The sequence below is a fragment of the Stegodyphus dumicola genome, chromosome X2 (assembly GCF_044657685.1).
Source record: "Stegodyphus dumicola isolate Sdum_Otavi_A_Nest chromosome X2, ASM4465768v1".
NCBI lineage: Eukaryota > Metazoa > Arthropoda > Arachnida > Araneae > Eresidae > Stegodyphus > Stegodyphus dumicola.
The window spans coordinates 13,697,118-13,715,350 of NC_140781.1; the positions used below are offsets into that span (position 1 = coordinate 13,697,118).

The 18,233-nt window shown below is 32.7% G+C and overlaps 2 protein-coding genes across 3 annotated transcripts in view; one reads left to right on the forward strand and one right to left on the reverse strand.

Moving 5' to 3' along the window:
• Positions 1-18,233, reverse strand: part of LOC118193321 (serine beta-lactamase-like protein LACTB, mitochondrial) — a 215,871-nt gene that overhangs the window by 129,898 nt on the left and 67,740 nt on the right. The window lies entirely within an intron of this gene.
• Positions 58-18,233, forward strand: part of LOC118193322 (cysteine sulfinic acid decarboxylase-like) — an 81,604-nt gene continuing 63,428 nt past the window's right edge. Inside the window, exon 1 of one of the 2 annotated variants that reach the window (XM_035364396.2) lies at positions 58-212. In XM_035364396.2, the coding sequence (XP_035220287.1) occupies positions 185-212 (28 nt within the window). In that variant the 5' untranslated portion in view covers positions 58-184. Of the gene's footprint in view, positions 213-16,859; positions 16,983-18,233 lie in introns of those variants that run through there. The other variant, XM_035364397.2, reaches the window with a different exon arrangement.

Consider the following 18,233-nt stretch of genomic DNA (forward strand, 5'->3'; position numbering starts at 1 on the left):
TTATTTACATAAGCAAGGACAACGGTTCAAATTACCGCTTTTTGCACCCGAACCTTTGTATTTTATCCCTTCCTAAGCGGCTTTATTTCACTTTGCCCTGATTGCAAAGGCATATAATTTGCCTCCCTGCGAACTTGCTTGAATTTCGCTTCCAACAGAGCTGCGAATAGAACTTTCCGAAATCATGGGCAATTTCAGTGGCCACATAGAAGGTTAGCTTATTTTTCATTTAATGTAGCTTATTAAAAAAGCTTTTGAATTTTTTTCTTTAAAGAAGGTTGTTGATTTTTTGAAAATGTACTTACGTTTGATTTATTTGAAGAGATTTCTTTGCTTATTAAAATAATCTGACTTTAGTATATCAGTCAAGCAAAATCACAATAATCTCGTCATAGATTCAAATATTTCTTTTACCTTTTATCTGAATATTATGCTGAATTTACTGTTTAATGTTTTTATAGAATTCTGCGTTGCTGAATTATGACAGCATTTATCAGATTAAAACATTTCTAATAATAGGATATAAATACTATTAATAATGAAATATAAATAATATGATTATTTATAGCAATGAAATGAATATAAAAGCAATCGAATTATGTTTTAAGAAAAATAGCTCTTAATATTTTCTAGAAAAAATAATCCTTTTTCATATACTCTACGGAAAACGGAAAACTATTTATTTACATATTAGCTTACATACTATAATTTTCTTTTACTATTACTAAAAACCCATTTTCCCACTTATCCTTTTTCATTATCCATTAATTACTTATCCTTTTTCATTTTTCATTTAAAACTATTTATTTACGTATTAGCTTACATACTAGAATTTTATTTTAGTATTAGTGAACCACATGGCATTTATAATTTTGTTGCTGCCGCCCAGTCGGTATAATGGTTAGGGAAGCCTACTGCGATACCGAAGGATCCGGGTTCGAATCTTGGAGAAGGTATGGATGCTTGTAATTATATAGTGTCTTTGCGGCATGGGGGAACTCTAAATACATGGCGAGTCGAAAATCCTCTCGAGAGGTTGCTGGTAAAGGAAGAGCGGTAGGAGACCCATGGATCCATCCTCTCGGGTGCTCTCCATCAAAACTGGGGCGGAATTGAGCGAAGTCGTGCTGTCGCCAGTATGATGCTAAAGAATTTAGCCAACGACAGGCGCAATGTTGGTCTCCTTGCCACGCTTAGTTTAGTGCGGCTTGTTCTGATGTTGCTGTGAGACAATTGCGATAAGTCGCAACAACAAATAATTTTGTTGCCCTGCCTCTTTTAATTTTAGCAACTGGGCTCTTCAGGCAAAATACTCAACAAATGAAACCAGTTTTGCAGTTCAATAAATACAATCAGTTCAAGAATACTTTCACATAATTAGTTTATGATTCGTACTTCTCGGCTTTGCAAATGAGTGTTTTTCTAATTTGCTGGAGATAGTTTTAAAGATACATTTAAGAAAGGGAATTATGTAGCCTCTTATTAATTAACAGTAAAATTAGGAGAGTGCAATGCACTGAGGTTTTGATAACTGACACAAAATAAATTTTAAATAAATGCTTTTGTCTTCGTAATATTCCGTGAGCATGTAGATTATCTGAATCCTCTGCAATCCATGAAACAAGGTAAGCAGTTTTAGAGATAGTTTTAAAATGTGACAAAAATTAGCGTCGAATTCTAAATTGTGTTGATATGACTGCAGATGTAAATTGTCTCGTTGATTATAAGTTACGTTTTACTCTTTCAGCTAAAGTACTAAAATGAAGCTTAGTTCTGAGTTTATTAGAGAACAATATAACAGAAAGTATGTGAAGGAATTATTATTATCTAATCAGGGGTACTGAATTTTGTAGAAACGCTGTTTTTTTTTTTTTTTTTTTTTTTTAATTTTGATATCAAAGTTCGTTTATTACTTCAGTACTATATGATAAAGTATTACAACTACAAATCCTATGCCAATATTTTTATTTTATCATTTTTCAATTTTGGAATCTGGAATGAAATTCTGCTTTTAGTGGGAAAGTACAAGCGTCATCCATCAGAAAGCAAATCCTAGAATGCCTTCGATAAATAAGACCTTCTTATTCTGATTTAATCTGATTAAATTCTAATTTAATCTCACTTCGAAAACGCATTCAGGTGAAACTAGTGACAGTAATATATTTCAAGCATAACTATGTGTAAAATAAGTAATATATAACAAGCTCTAAAGGAGAATTTAAATAAATAAATGTCGTACTTGCAGATGTTAAGGCATTTGTTTGGAATAGTGGACATTAATAAAAAATCTAAATGCGTTTTACGCGCAGAAATTTCTGTGATTATTATACAGATGCATCATGTCCCTTTTGACTGACATTTGAAATGATTAATGAATAATCAATTAACATAAAAATGTAACTGGCAAATTTGCAATAAGTTTACAGTGAATATAATTTTTAAAGTAGTTATATTTTATTTAAATATATTGGAATGCATATCAATGCTCTAGTGAAATAATTAATTAGCTTCTTTTCTTCCCCTTTAAAAAACATATATTCCCTAAGCCATACCTTTATGTAAATTACAAAGCATCATCCCAGAAAGCATAGTAAATTAACACTGCATTGAAAAGCAGCAGCACAGAAGAATTATGTTCATAAAAAACCAGCAATTTCAACATACGCCAGGAATTCGCCAGGAATTTCAACATACATTTATGAAAAGCGAAGAAGTTTCTATATGCGTTTATAAAGCTTAAAGCAATTTCACAGTATGTTTATTTAAAAAAAAAAACTAAGTAATTCCAGCAGGCATTTGTAAACTGTGAAAGAACTGCAATGCCATTTATAAAAAAAAAGCAATTTACACAGGCGTTATTAAAAAGCATAACGATTTCAACAAACATGGATAAAAAGAAAAGCAATTCTAATATGCATTGGGAACTGCCTTTCAGATAATTCCAAGTAAAGAAAAATTAAAATTTAAAACAAGAAAATTTGTGGCTGGAAATTTCCTGGTTGAACATCCATGTGGAAATAATTTCCACCACTGGAAATTTCCTGGTTGAACTTCCATCCATATGGAAATAATTTCCATCACTGGAAATTGCAGCCAGAAAATGGATGGGAACTCAAGATCGGTTCGTTCTGAAGTTAGACTCTCCCCAAAAATTTACTCTCTCTTTTACCCAAAACTAAAATGAGCTTTAAAAGTATAGAAGAAAAGAAACTTATTTTTCAAATCAATTAGAAACTTTTATCCCAACCTCAGATATTAAAATAAATTGTTTCTCAAATTTAGCTAAGGTAAATGTCCAATAAGAAAACCGTTAAGGAAATATAAACTGTTAAGAGAAAAAAGAAAAATTAGAGCAATATTAACCGTTAAGGAACTTTTGTTGATGATTTCACTTATTTCACAGCACTACCTAAAAAATAGGGGAACCTAGTAAATTTTAGGAATTTATCTGTAATGATTTTATTTGTAAAGTTTCTCGAAATAAAACAGTACAGATTGATCGAAGCTTACCCGATTCGATGTAAAGAAGGAAGCAAGACAAATTTTAGATGCTTTGTATAAAAATCTGGGAGTTACTTTATATATTTAATTCCTGAAAGCTAAGCTATAATTTAAACTATTTATTGCATTTTAATAGTTCAACTGCTTAATACTGAGATTCTGGGATACTGAGAATATTTTCTGACTTGTTTCAATGAAAAGCATGTCCAGGACATTTAACTTGACTGAATAGCTGAAACAGTTCTGAATTCACCTGAGAGAGCTTATAATTTTTTAAAGGTTAAGAGTAGTTGTGCCAAGCTGATCTAAAACTGCTTGTTTTGTAGAGACGTTAGGTATTATTTTGGAAGGAGATAAGATGAAAAATTATCAACGCCTTCGCCAGGAATCGAACCACGGACCTCTGGAATACGCGCCAAGCAGACCACACCACGAAGTGCAGCTTCGATTAACAGGTGGGCAGATTTAACCAATCAACAGACACTTTCACTTAGAAAATTAAAAACATTTCATAATTTTGTAGAGACATTAGGTATTTTTTGAAAGCAGGAGAGATGAAAAATAAGGAGTGCCCTTGCCGGGACTCGAACCTCGGACCTATCGATCGTGCTGACCATTACACCACGAAAGCATGCTAAGAAGTTTGAAGAAATACCTTATATAATCCCCCTTTTTAAAGGGCGATTGGGGTTTCTAGGGCACCCAATCGCCAAATCCTGTGTGTGGAGAGTCATCATCCACCACCCTTTTATTTCAGGCGCCACTGTAGAGACATTAGGTATTATTTTGGAAGTAGGCAGGATGAAAAATTAGCAGCGCATTCTCCGGGAATCGCACCACGGACCTCTGGAATACGCGCTTAATGTGCAGACCACCACACCATTAAGGCACGCCAAGAAGGGGGAGAAATACCTTATAGTTCTAGCGGAATTAACAGTTGTTTTTAAGGTAAAATAATAACATAAATATTTGGCCTTAGATAACAGCGAATAAACAATGTGTTCTGTGTAATAATTGGCAATTATCAATTTTGTGGATGCTCTAATTACAAAGTGTATTTATTAATAGTGGTCTTATGTATTGATCATTTCTTTGAGGCACACTGATTTGAATGAAAAGCTATTGATTCTTTTCTTGTTATCATGCAGTCAAGTTCCCATGATTCTTGATGAGCTTTTAAATAATGTCAGAATAATGCTGAATAACGTCTGATAAAGAAGGAGAAAAGGTTTGCTTTTATCAAAAGATTTGTTGTTTTTTATCTTCTGAATTCATTCAGCAGTACTCATGTAATATTTAAATTCGTAATATCACAAAATATTATCTCTGGTTGTCTAAATGCATACGTTACGTCATGCACTCGTCAAAAGTTTAAAGATTATTCTTACACAGAATTCGTATTTAATTCATGAATTTCGTAGTTTGGGACGTTATCAGTTTTCCCTTAGACGTGTTTACGATATGAACTCGGTCAAGGTTCCTTTTGTTTTGTCTGCTGGTTGTAGGAAATGAAAAGTTATTTTATCAATTTTTAAGCGCAGATTTGAAGCTTATAATTTACATATATGTGTAATATCTCATATAATAGTTTATTCCTAACAAAATCTATGCAAACATTTTCAATAAAAAAATGATTTGTTTTAATTTAAAAAAAGTAACATCTTTTTTAATTGCATTTCTGCATGAAATATCCATTTAATAAATACATTATTAATGTGTTCGGATCATTAGACTAGTATGTGACAATGATTTGTTAGTGGCGTATTTATATATGACTGCCTAAGTATCTTACCCTTAAGGTAATGTTAAGGAAAAGTAAAAAGTCTGCCACGCATATTCCTGTTATTTTTTAAATCCAAATCTTAAAATCTAGAATCACTTCCTCGTGTTTCATCTGGTTTTATACAAAATTTAATGTTATGGCTAGAGTTCAGAATTTAAGAGCTAATTATGCTCAGATTTTACGCTTATTTTTTAGTTGTTAGAACTAAATAAAATGACTAAAGTAAGGGCGCAGATCTGAACAAAGTAATGCATTGTTCTTTCAGTCCAAGAATTCTGATTACCTACACTTTCATATGGCTTAGAAATTAGTTTCCTTTCTACCACAAGCATTTCATTCTAATAATTATCATTACGAATTACAGACAACGAACCAAAACGTTACGTGATCAGAATTATGCTGTCATATGGTTATTCATTTTTGAATTAGAGAGATGGAAAGATTAACAAATAATTTTTTAATTCGATTTACATGATAAGTTTTACCAGAAATCATCAAGAAATTTGTAGAAACAAGAATTTGAGACATTAAGAAAGTAATTAATTTTTAAAAAATCGAGATATAGAACAAAAAATGTATCACTAAAAAAAAAACGTTTATAGATATGAACAGAGTGAATACATCACAATAGCTGTTAAAAGCAGAATGCAAATATTTACAGTTCTTGAAGTTCGCCTGTATTAGTTTGCCCGCATCAGAGAAATCAAACTGTTCTGTTGTTGCGATGGCAAGAGAGCCAACTGCTACAACCTTGGGCCCATGCTCGAATCTCGAAAAACGCATGGATATCTGTGTGAATATAATGTCCTGCAGCATGTGAGCACTTAAAACTCTGTCGAGTGGAAAGGCCTCTCGAGACGTTGGTGGAAGGGGAAGATAACTGGTAGGCCCTCGGATCCGTCGCTTGGAAGATTTTCCCTCAAAACTGGGAGAAAATTTGCAAATCCTTGTTATTACGTTATAAGGTATTTCTCCCGCCTTCTTAGCGAGCCTTCATAGTGTAGTGGTCTGCATGCTCAGCGCGTAATTGAGAGGTCCGCGGTTCGATTCTCGGCGAAGGAGTTGCTAATTTTTCAATTCTCCTGCTCCTAAATATACCCAATGTCTCTACAACGTATTAGGTGCTCAAGGCGTAAGCCAAGGACAAGTGCCTCGACCAAGATAAAATTATTGGACTTGATCTGATGTTACTGTCAAACAAGTAAGATAACACGGAGTTCAAATTCGCCTGAATGGGGGAATTTTGGAATAAAATTATTAGTAATTTAATGGATGTTATGCCTTTTCTGAAAGTGCTTATCGTAACTCGTCATATCTGCTTTGCAACCAGAAAAAAATAGGTTAGTGATGTCACAGACAAACATTAGACTGAGTTCGGTAAATTTATAAATTCACTTAGGCCTGAACATAATTTCGTTACAGTTGATAAACTTCAAAATTTCTTAGGAAACACATTTCACAATTTGTCATAAAGAAATGCTTGCTTTGAAACAAAATTAAAATACTTTGGTAAGAAGGATTAAAAAATCTTAACCATTTCAATTAATGTACAGAAATGGCTGGTGACTTGTTCTTAGCATTTATTCATTAAGCGACTTTAAATTGCCGTTGAATTTAGTTAGTAGCGCGTGACACATCTTTCGAAAAATTATTTTATCCCTTCTTTCATGCAGCCCTTGTTCTGGCAAAATCTCTAAAATGCAAGCGAAAAAAGATGCTTGGCGCTTGCATGGTAGCTGTCCGTCAGATTCGACATTGATTGCGAAGTCGGGAACGGACATGGGTAACTTTCGATTAGAGATGTGCGGAGCCTGCTGCCATTTGAATGTGAGTGGCAGGTGACGCTTGTTAACTACACGGACTTGTGCTCCGTGTCACAGAAAGTGGTTGACAGGGAACGTGACGCTTGCGAGGGCATTGGCGCGCATGGATCTTGCTGTTTTAGTGTTGATCGATGGCAAAACTTTTCTTGAAAACCCTACCTTTCCTTTAGATTCACACCTATATGAATTTCACTCGCCTCTCTTTGGATCTAAGTCCAATTTAACCATTTCTCAGTTGACCAAAACAATTTGAACAGGAATAGCCTATTTATCAGGAGAAAACTGTAGATTTATAGAAAAAATGGTTATTAAAAACATTTCAACTGGAAACGTTCTGACCCGGAATTTTTTTTTGGTTGCTTCGACCGCAATTACAGGAATCCCTACTGGAGACGAAAGTGTATATCGAAAATGAAGGAACTATTTTACAATTCCGATTTTGGCTGCATTAATTCCTGATAATATTAATTTTCTTAAGTAGATACTTTCTTAAGTAGTACAATAAAAAATGCATTATACTTTTACATAAAATTTGTTTAAAATGTTAAAGTCCAATCAAGTAATATTAATAAAATTGTACTGCTAATAAATTGCATTACTTCACATTCTTATCTTCAAATTATTAATTAATGTTAATCTGATTGACACTTGGAAGATAGTTTATTGTCTTTAAATAGCAATAAAATGCTGTCCATTTGAATGAGAGAGAACGTTCTTGGCATTTGTCTTTTTTAGCTCCCTTAGGTATCATAAAAATGGTTTACTTGTAGAGTCCATTAGGATATTTATATAACAGGACTGATGACAAATGAGCAACACCTTCGCCGAGAATCGAACCACGGACCTCTGGAATACGCATCCAGCGTGCAGACCACTACACCACGAACGCACGCTAAGAAGGCGAATGAAATACTTTATATACTCTCCCTTTTAAAGAACGACTGGGGTTTTACGGGACCCATTCGCCAAATCCTGATGGAGGAGAATCATCTTCCACCACCCTCTTAGTTCGGGCACCATTGTAGAGGCATTAGGTGCGGAATCGAACCATGGACCTCTGGAATACGCGCCCAGCGTGCTGACCGCGAAACTACGAAGGCATGCTTATAAGGCCGGAGAAATACCTTATATATTTATCGGCATAATAAAGCGAATTATTTCAAAATGTATTTTATTTGTAGTTCTTAGTAGTATTCTGAGGCAAACATCAAGTTTTACCATAAGACAGAGATACAGAAACTTTATTAATATATCGGTAATGAAATTTCTAACTCTACTTCGTGCACCATCGTCCGAATCCAACATAAAACTGAATTCTGATGTTCAAATTTCTTTTTAAGGCACAGACTCTCACACAGACTCTTCTCTCAAACGGCAATAGACTTTTTTTAATATTTTAATTATTTTCCGCTCATACCAATTTACGCTCAAAGAAGAAATGCAGAAGCAAACGTCAGAGTTTTCAATACTGAATTTACTTCTGAACTCAGTTTCAGTTTTATCCAACTTTAGAGATTTAGTTTTATGAGTTGGTAGTAGGAGATACTATTTTCATCTAAGAGTGAAAGCATATAATGTAAATTCTCCCTTCTATCTATGTGCCTTCGTAGTGTAACTGGAAGCTCGTCAGGCAGTCTGGAGTTCTAATCCCAGCAACAGCATTGCATATTTTTTACGTTTTCCACATCGATGTGACTTAATGACTCTACAACTGAAACATTTGATCAAGTTTTATATATATATATTTCTAATTGAAATGTACAATTTTCTAATTTATCTGTATAATTTTAATGGCATATACATTTTAGAAATGTTAGATTGTAATCTGAAGTTTCCAGATCCCAAGTTTATACCTTTTATTTATTTTGGAAGTTCTGTATAATACCTACATTGAACTTACTATCTACGGATGATTCCATATATTTCGGTGGCCATTGTTTACGTAATTTTATATCACCTCTATCGTCTTGTAAAAGTGGTTGAAAAGCTTATTTAGCCCTTCTGTGAAAAGCGATTCAATTTCAGACTCTGTCTTTGCTGCCGCGAACACAGAGCTCAGGAAATGAAACAACCGACGTTCGCGTAACAAATTTACGCCGGCACTTTTCTGCCGCTTTCAGCTTCCCACAACCAATGCTGTTTTCGCAAGAAAAGCATCCGGTAACACTATGATTTCATTCTTTCCAAATATTCTTTCTCTTATTTATTTGTTCAAATCTTTATAAAAGCATAACACCAGCACTCGTAAGTTATGAAACCATATAAACGCAGAAAATTTAGCCCAGAATAAGTGAATGTGGATTGTTATTTCTTCAATTATTTTGAAAGTGGCTATTACAAATAAATCTAGAAGAATAATATGGAAGTTATCTTTTCACTCATACGTCCAACTTAATAGAAGAGAAATTTATTATTAAATCTACATGAAATTATATCAGTTTTCTGGAAACGTTTATGCTTTTTAGGGATAATATTGCATGATTAATGATGTTTTCATGGTTTTTCCTAGGCATAAAGTGGATAAGAACCAGTTTCCTTTAAAAAGTCCTCCACAAGGCAGCCATCCCTTTTTGTATAGAACTTAACGGCGGAGCACGTAATAGATAAATAATGTAGAATAGTATAGCCAAGAATCTTAAAATACCACAAAAGGAACAGAACACGATAAATCCGTAGCATTACTGGTACTAAAGAATACTTTCAAAGATCAGTATGGTTATAATATTTATTTCATTAATTACCAATTACTTGAATTTAAACTTAAAATCAATCATTATATAAAATAATGAAATTTACCCGATTTATTGCCGCTTTTTTACGGTAATAGTAATGCCCAAATTAATATCTTCGAAGTATTTCACTTAAATAATAGTAATATTTTTATAACATAATATACGCAACGCATTTGTGCTTGAAAATAGTATCAAAATACTTCAATAATTTTTAAGATTGTATTATTTTTGACGTAAAGTAAAGACTCTTTAGAGTTTAAAATTTTTTTTGTTCAAATATATATACTTTATAAATTAATGTATTATGCCAGGGTAACATCAATGATGTCGCTGGATTATATGGTAAAGCAATGGAATCAAAACACGTACGTCATCCAATAAACATAAAAATGTACCATACTTTTATTCCAAATCGTTTTACATTGCGACGTATTTACACTGAGAAGCCAAAATTAATATTTATGGTAAATATTTAATAGCAGTTGATCTTTCTCTGGCCTTCGACAATGAACACGAGATTTACTTGTATGATGATAGTCTACGATGATTAACAGGAGACTTTAGCACCACACCATCTTAAGGCACTCAGGGAAAGACAAAATCATAACACTTTGAAATGAGCATTGTAAAATAGCAATTGTTGAAATTAGTTCACATGCTTAAGTAGGCATGTTGATTAAAATATATAAACAGGTAAAAAAATGAAAGTCTACATAACAGTAGCATCATAATGACATACGTCTAGGCTAGGAATCATCGAGTCGTTGATACTAATCTAAAGGATTTTAGCCTATTAGTTTTTTATATAGACGAAAACTGTGCTTCACCGGATGGCACTGCTTTCAGGTACGTATATTCGTTTCCATATTTACCTCTTTCAAACATTTCAAGAACCTCTTGTTAGGAGACCAAAAGGACAAAACTGAAGCGCCAAATTTTGGAAACTATTTCTCAGTGCATCTCTTGGAAACTAAAACTGATGATATGTTGCAATACCTGATTGTAAAAATCGTTCATCAGTAGGGTACTCGTTGATCATGAATGATTAAGGAAAGTGAGAGAATGCCCATGCAGGACACACCTGACATATAATTTTCTGAAGGGACGAAAAGGCTCAATGTAGATATAAAAACACTTCCCATTCCATAAAAAAAAACTTCGAGCCTTACAGCACATCGCATTTAGAAAGGTTGATGGCTTAATCGGGCCTTCATCGCACCTTAAAACACTGGTTCTGATACTTTAGCGTGGTTCATCTAAGGACAATAGTAATACCTTGTAACCTCAGTAAGCAATACAACAATTAGATAACATATTTTGTATGCAAAAATATTTAGATATTAAAATATTGTTGTTTAATTAATTTTGCATTTATTTTATGTACATAATATGTCAGAAAGAAATATCGGAAAAGTTTAAAATAATGTAGAACAAATTATGTAGAATTTAATTATTAACAAATTATGTATATTCTGTATTTATCGAATTATTAATAAGATGTATAATCTATACTTATCGAATGTGTTTAGGTGTGACAGTATATTATTTCCTAATATATCTGTATCTGGTTTAGATTTAATATTATGATTCGCAGTTTATTTTCTAATATTACTGATAAACAGGATTTATGCCTCTTTTTAATGCATAGTAGTAATGAAAACACAACTGAACATATAAGATAATGTTAATATGCCGTTCTGGAACGGGAATATCATAAGGGAACATAAATGAGCATAATTAAGTTAGTAAATATTTAGTAAGTTATTTTATTCATTTATAATTAATTCACGTTTCTAACTAAAAATTAAAAAAAAACTGATTCAAATGCCATTTTTCTTATTCCACCGATTGAAATCTATAAATCGGTTGCAACTGCGCTTGTTCTAATCTGTAGCTTCAGGAAGAAAAACCCTTTATTACAAATTAGTAACTAGTAAAAAACACCTAAAGTAATTTGATTTTAAATTAAAAGGCATCGCTGTATTACAATTTTTCTTTATACACTTATTTTACTGAACAGTGTTTGGCATATCTAGCATTTTGAGCTTCAAGATAACGAAATCTCAATTATAGCTCTCTCCAGTTAGATGCCTGAAACTTATCCTAAATAATATTGCTTAGAATAAGGCAGTACTAAAGAAGAGGAAAATAGGATTAGATTTTATCAGGTGTTGGAAACTGTATAAGGTATTTTTCCGGCCTTCGTAGCGTGCCTTCGTGGTGTAGTGGTCAGCACACTGGGCTGGTATTCCAGAATCCGTGGTTCGATTCACGGCGAAAGCGGTTGTTAATTTTTCATCTCTCCAGCCTCCAAAATAATTCTTAATGTTTCTACAACTGAAGGTACTCAAAACGTAGGTTACGTTAATACTGTGCAATTATATCAATACATAGATTTATAATAAAATACAAAAGCAAACGATACATGAAAATTTAAGAAATTTTTAACAAAAAATTTTTGATAAAAAATACACACATTTTTGCACGTTGCTAAATAAAAGAAAGTATGTGTAAATACAGATGATATGAGAATGTATCTACTTTTTGCGATTTTCTTAGGTACTGAATTTTGTAATTACTTAATAGTTTGACTGAAATATGAAACAAATCGTGTTTGAATTTTTATTAATTACTAATGTACACAGTATTTTTTAATACTTCATCAATATTAGATTTCCTTTGTTACTGTTATTGAGAAAAATTCTTCTTTTAAACAGGAAGCGAAAACACCAGTAGCCGAATGAATAAGATATCTCAGCAACTGTACTTAAATTCAGGCTTTAATCTCGATGAAGAAGTGAAGAGGGTTTTCACAGATTTTTCTATGTGACACATAAATAAGATTAAATTTTTCTTAAAAAATTCTTCTGTGAAAACATTTGCTCTTATCCGAGATAGTCCTAACTTGTTTTGCCATAATCAATTAAATTAGCAAACAAGCAATCAGTATAACGCGGATCTAATTTTGGCTTCAATGGTATGATAATAAGCAAAGTCGTGCTTATATATTTTTCATCCTGAGGCAAAGAGGTAAATGCATGCCATTATTAAAATTTATTGCACAAACCTTTCACGCATATTTATAATTATTTTTTCCTCGCTTTTAACAAAGCAAAATCTTCAATAAAATTTTTCCAAACTATTTTATCATTTAATTTATGTTATGTACAGATAATTGTCATGCCTGAAGGTTTCTTTGACCAAATGAAGATTTTATCTATACGTACGCAAATTATTTTTATTTTAAGTTTGCTAAAGCTTCTTTTATCACTGACAATAGTAACTGGCACGTATAAAAGTTGTAATGCTTTCTGCTAATGTATTAGCGCTTCAAAATCCATTACAATTCTTACTTTACATAAATAATTCTAGGTAAATTATAACATTAACAAAAACTGAACATAATTTTCATGTTTAAATCATTTGGCTTTTCTAAAACTATAAAATACGTTTCTATCACTGGTCGGAATTCTTTTAAAATCAGTGATATTTCTGTAATATAAGTGCAATTTTAAAATTAACGAGATTTAATGATGATTCATGTTTTATCTTTAATTTTACCCAGCACCATCAGTCATCTCATGATGCTTCAATGTGTTGCGAACAAATTTTCTGCTTCCTGTCTAACTGTTGTCAATGTTGTCATTCAAATCTTGGGGCCCACCAGCGGCCGAGCGGTAAAGTCGCTGAACACTGGTAGCTCGGTCCGAGGTTCGAATCCCGCGAACGGGCTGGCTGCATGGGCGTTTTCGTGGTTTTCCCCATGTGTAACGTGTATACGAGCCAGTTTCCCTTAGAAAGTCCTCCACGAAGGCATCCCTCCTCTTAGGCAGATAGCCCTCGAGGCTTTGCCATAATCACACACACACGCACATTCAAATCTTGAATGAACGTTTATTATGGCGTTTATTTGTTTCCCTTTCTTCACATTTCAATCTTTCTGAAAATGCATTTTTTAAAATTTCTTAATAAATATACTTTTACACCGATCACTTTAGAATCAAGGAATAAGACTAGACTTTTTCATAACATGTTTTATTTTGTGTGTCAAAATCATTTACGTTAGAATTAGTCAGAAAAGTTAGCCTTAAATCCTCCTCAAAATATTAAAAATTTATACCCCCATTTTACTTTTTTGAACTCAAAAATTAATTTTATTGTTTCATTGAAAATAACTGATTTTCTCAAAAAAGCATTTACGAACATCCTCCCTGGTTGGTACAGTAGTTAGCATAGCTGGCTGCCATACCGTTGGGTCCGTATTCAAAACTCTGATAATGTTTGGATGTTTGTAAATGTATAAAGTCTGATCGCCATAGAGCACTTAAAATACTGGCCAGCCGAAAGTCCTTTAGAAGGAGTTGGCATTAAGAAAAGCAGTGTGGAAGATTCTCGGGTCCGACCTCAGGTATTCACTATCAAAATTTGGGAGGGGGTGGAATTTCCCCATTCTCGTGGCTGTAAAATCAGTCACTCCCTATTTTGAGTCTGGGACAATCTTCTCCTTGATGAGACAGCTGAATGGCGAATGAGTATTGGTCTTTCTCGATGAATGCATTAAGTTGCAAGTGTTCGGCCATTTGAAACAACAAAAACACATTTACAATAAACGATTAATACTTTCGACTATTTCAGCTATCTGATTACTGCTAAGTGGGTAATAGATCTGTTATATACATAGTAAACTTTTTCATCTCTTCCTTCCCAAAAAGAGCTAAGTCATGCAACATATGTAATAGTTTAAAAGTGAATTTAGGAAGGAAACTTATTTATGAGCTTTATCAAATAAAGAATATCCAGTGTGCAAAATTACTTAGTAGACGCAGAAATTATTATTATTTTTTTCATTCTAATGAAATACAAACACAGAAAAGAAGAAACTAACTTACTTGCCTTCCGGCTCCTTTAATATATAGCTATTAGAAGTTATTAGATGGGATGAAATATTACATGTTGAAGAAATTATTCCACCTTTCAAGGACTTTTATACTAATAAAATATGTTACATGAAAACTATGTTAATGTGATAAACAGCAAAAAAGGACACACCAGATAAAGTTTGAATTTCATGAACATGAAAGTTAAAGAATTGTTGCAAAACTAAGAGTTACAGCAATCGTAAAAGGTTGAGTCTAGTCTAATCACCTACTAATTATATCTTGCTAGACGACCTCTCGTCTTCGCACTTAATTAATAGTCTAGAAATCTAAGAACGAGGTTAGAGTTAAAACTAAAAGTTTATCTTCCCTCAAGGTATAAGTAAAAATTAACAGATTCATTCACCACTACTAGAGGAATTAGAAGCACAGATGCTCGAACATAAAATTAAGAGTTACGGCAATCCTAGAAGGTTGAGTCTAGTCTCATCACCTTCGAATTACACCTTGCCCGACGACCTCTCGTCTTCGCACTTAATTAAGACCTCTCGTCTTCGCACTTAATTAAAAGACCTCTCGTCTTCGTACTTAATTAAAAGTCTAGAAAACTAAGATGAAGGTAAGAGATAAAACTAAAAGTTTATCTTTCCTCGAAGTATAAGTAAAATTTAACAGATTTATTCACCATTACTCGAGGCGTTAGAAGCCTGATGCACAGATACTCAAATATCTGCAACACAGCACATAGCATAATCAACACTACTCCAGATGCCCTAGATTTTAAACGACAGGAATTACAAGAAAATCACTTATCAATATCAATTCTGCAAAGAGGGCGACAGCTCAGGAAAGTAAATTGCCTTCGGGAGCATTGCCAAACTTTTCTCTTTAAATTACACCCTTCATTATTATTCAAACTCCACTTAAACTTTCTTTTTAGTGAAGGTTGAAATAAGAAATTAAGTTCCAAGAAAAAATTAACTAAAAAATAGCGTGTTATCAAAATAAACCTTTCAATCTTAAACCTAGATTTAATTTCTATTGTAAGAATCTTCGAATTCATTTTACTGCTTAAGTAATTAAGAATTCCTTAGGAGCCAGTTCTCAGCGAATTGAAGAAGATAGAAGTCCAAACCATTCAAAAAAAATCCCAACTTTCGTAGCTTTTTGTTGCAAGTATCCGGTTTTAATTTACGTTAGTGATAATTGTTCACATTAAAGAAAGATAATATTTTCTCCTCACAGCGCATCGAAAGAATTCATTTGAATTAACCAGTACTTCTGTGTGTAGAATAACTTTAAAATCATTCCAAAAACCACGAGAATAAGCTTAACACTGAGATTTGAAATAATTAAGAAGGATCATGCAATGGCATTCGAATGCAATCACCTAAGATGAGAAATAAAATAATTTACGCTTAATGCGAGTTATTAGTTTAATTCACCTTTAGTGTTGATGGGTTTCCTTTCTTGCATTTCAGATTGTTGTTAATGTAGAATAATAAACCAAACTTACACATAAGTTACAAGCATTATGTCTCGAATAGTGTTTTAAAATCACTGTAGTTTCAATATAATCTTTATAGTTTGGGTAAGCATTTATAATGAAATAAAATCGTCATACTCTTCGTCTGAGAGGCAGGAATGGAATTTTTACTATACATAAAAGTTCGAATTTCAAATTACTTTCTTAAAACTGGTAAATGCGTAAATATGATATTTATGACCTACATCATCTTTCAGTGTGTTGCTATCCATCCGCTTCTAGACAGCTATCGGATATTTCCAATTTAACTAGATCATTCCAATAAAAATAAATTGTATTAATCAAAGACAAGTCAGTACTGTTACGATAAAGTGCCATAACCATCCATCTTGAGCGATTTCCAGCATAGAAACTGCATTAGCTGCCGGAAAAGTTCAACCACTTTTCGGTTCGAATAATAACTTGCAAGAAATAAAATATGACTGCCTTAAAAATTTTTACTTTTCCAATTGGCGTCGAAAAGTCATTAGTTATACCATGACCCCAAATCATTCACCTACTCGCCCTTTTTCTTTTTTTTTTCCCTTGCAACGTGGGGCAAATCCCCCCCCTCCTCTTGCTGTAGTACGGCGACGCGAATTTAAAGGGGGTGATTTCGTCGACTGTTGCGTCAGCCCTCACCACACAGCTCAGAGCTCACTTTGCGCCAGGGAGACTAAACAGACTGACGGACGCTCCCTTCATCTGTGGTTAATTCCACGTGACGATCCGACCCTCCGAGTAAGTTCCTTTACTTGTCATATCAATTGTTTCCGCTTCACTGGTCGACTTAATTTTAGAATTTGGAGGATATTATAGAATATACCTTTTGTTTTATGAGAATGCTGGCGCGCTATAAATCTATTTTCGATTTTAGAGAAAATAATGATTAATTCCTTCAACTAAGTTTTGGCTAGGTCTTCTATATCAAGTTACCCATCTTTTTAAAAATTTAATGAAGTTTGTCAGGATGCTTTTAATAAACTATTAAATACACCTCAGCATTGTTATAATTACATGCTAAATTTCCTCATTCTTTTCTTCCCGAAAAGAGCTAGGTCATGCTCTTCTCTTTATAGAATACAACATAAGGCTAGTAAACTTATTTATGAGTTTTATCGAGTAAAACATAATCAGGGTGTAAAATTGCTTATCAAACACGGAACTCAAATTTTTACTCTTATTTTTATTCTTATTTATTATTTATTAAATAGTAGAGAGAAAACGTTTTCCTATGACTGTTTTAATTAAAGGATTAATAGTATAAGTTTTAATTATTCAGTTTTAATAATAAAAATGTGGGCAGATATCTCTGGCGAGAATATTATTTATGTATATATATATGTATGTGTGTCTATTTTAAATCATCTGTTAATTTTTTCGAGTACAGAAAACTCTAATCATCGTAACAAGCGCAATCATGGCTTTCAGATAATAATCTGCTTTGTCACTAAAGCTGGCTTTGTCTTTAAACGTGGAGTTTCAAACACTTGTTTTTTTTTTTTTTTTTTTTTTTTTTTTTTTTAATGTTTGTGTTCTCATTTCCGCGTGAAATATCCATTTGCCAGACGTATAAGTTTCAAAACGGAAATTATTTTGATTGAAAGCCAAGAGCTTTCCTTTTATTAATAGTTGAAAAGCAAAACATTTAGAGCTACAAATACCGAAAAAGACTTGATTAGAGAATGAAATATCTCTTTTAATTTAGCTGGAGAAGATTTAATCGCACAGTTTTATTCTCACTGCGGGTTTTATCATCTAATACTCTTTCTAAAAAAGTAATTGAAATAAAATAAAATGTTACTAGTAGTGTAATAATGCTAAAATCAATTCTGCTCTTATCATTTATTAAATTATAAACAATTACTTTTATTAATCGTCTTTAACGTTTCTGCAATGGTTTAAAAGAATGTAAAATTCACCTTAGACAGATGTTTATTTCTCATAAAGTACGTGAGTTTTTCAAGTTTTCTTTAAGACCTACATCAATTC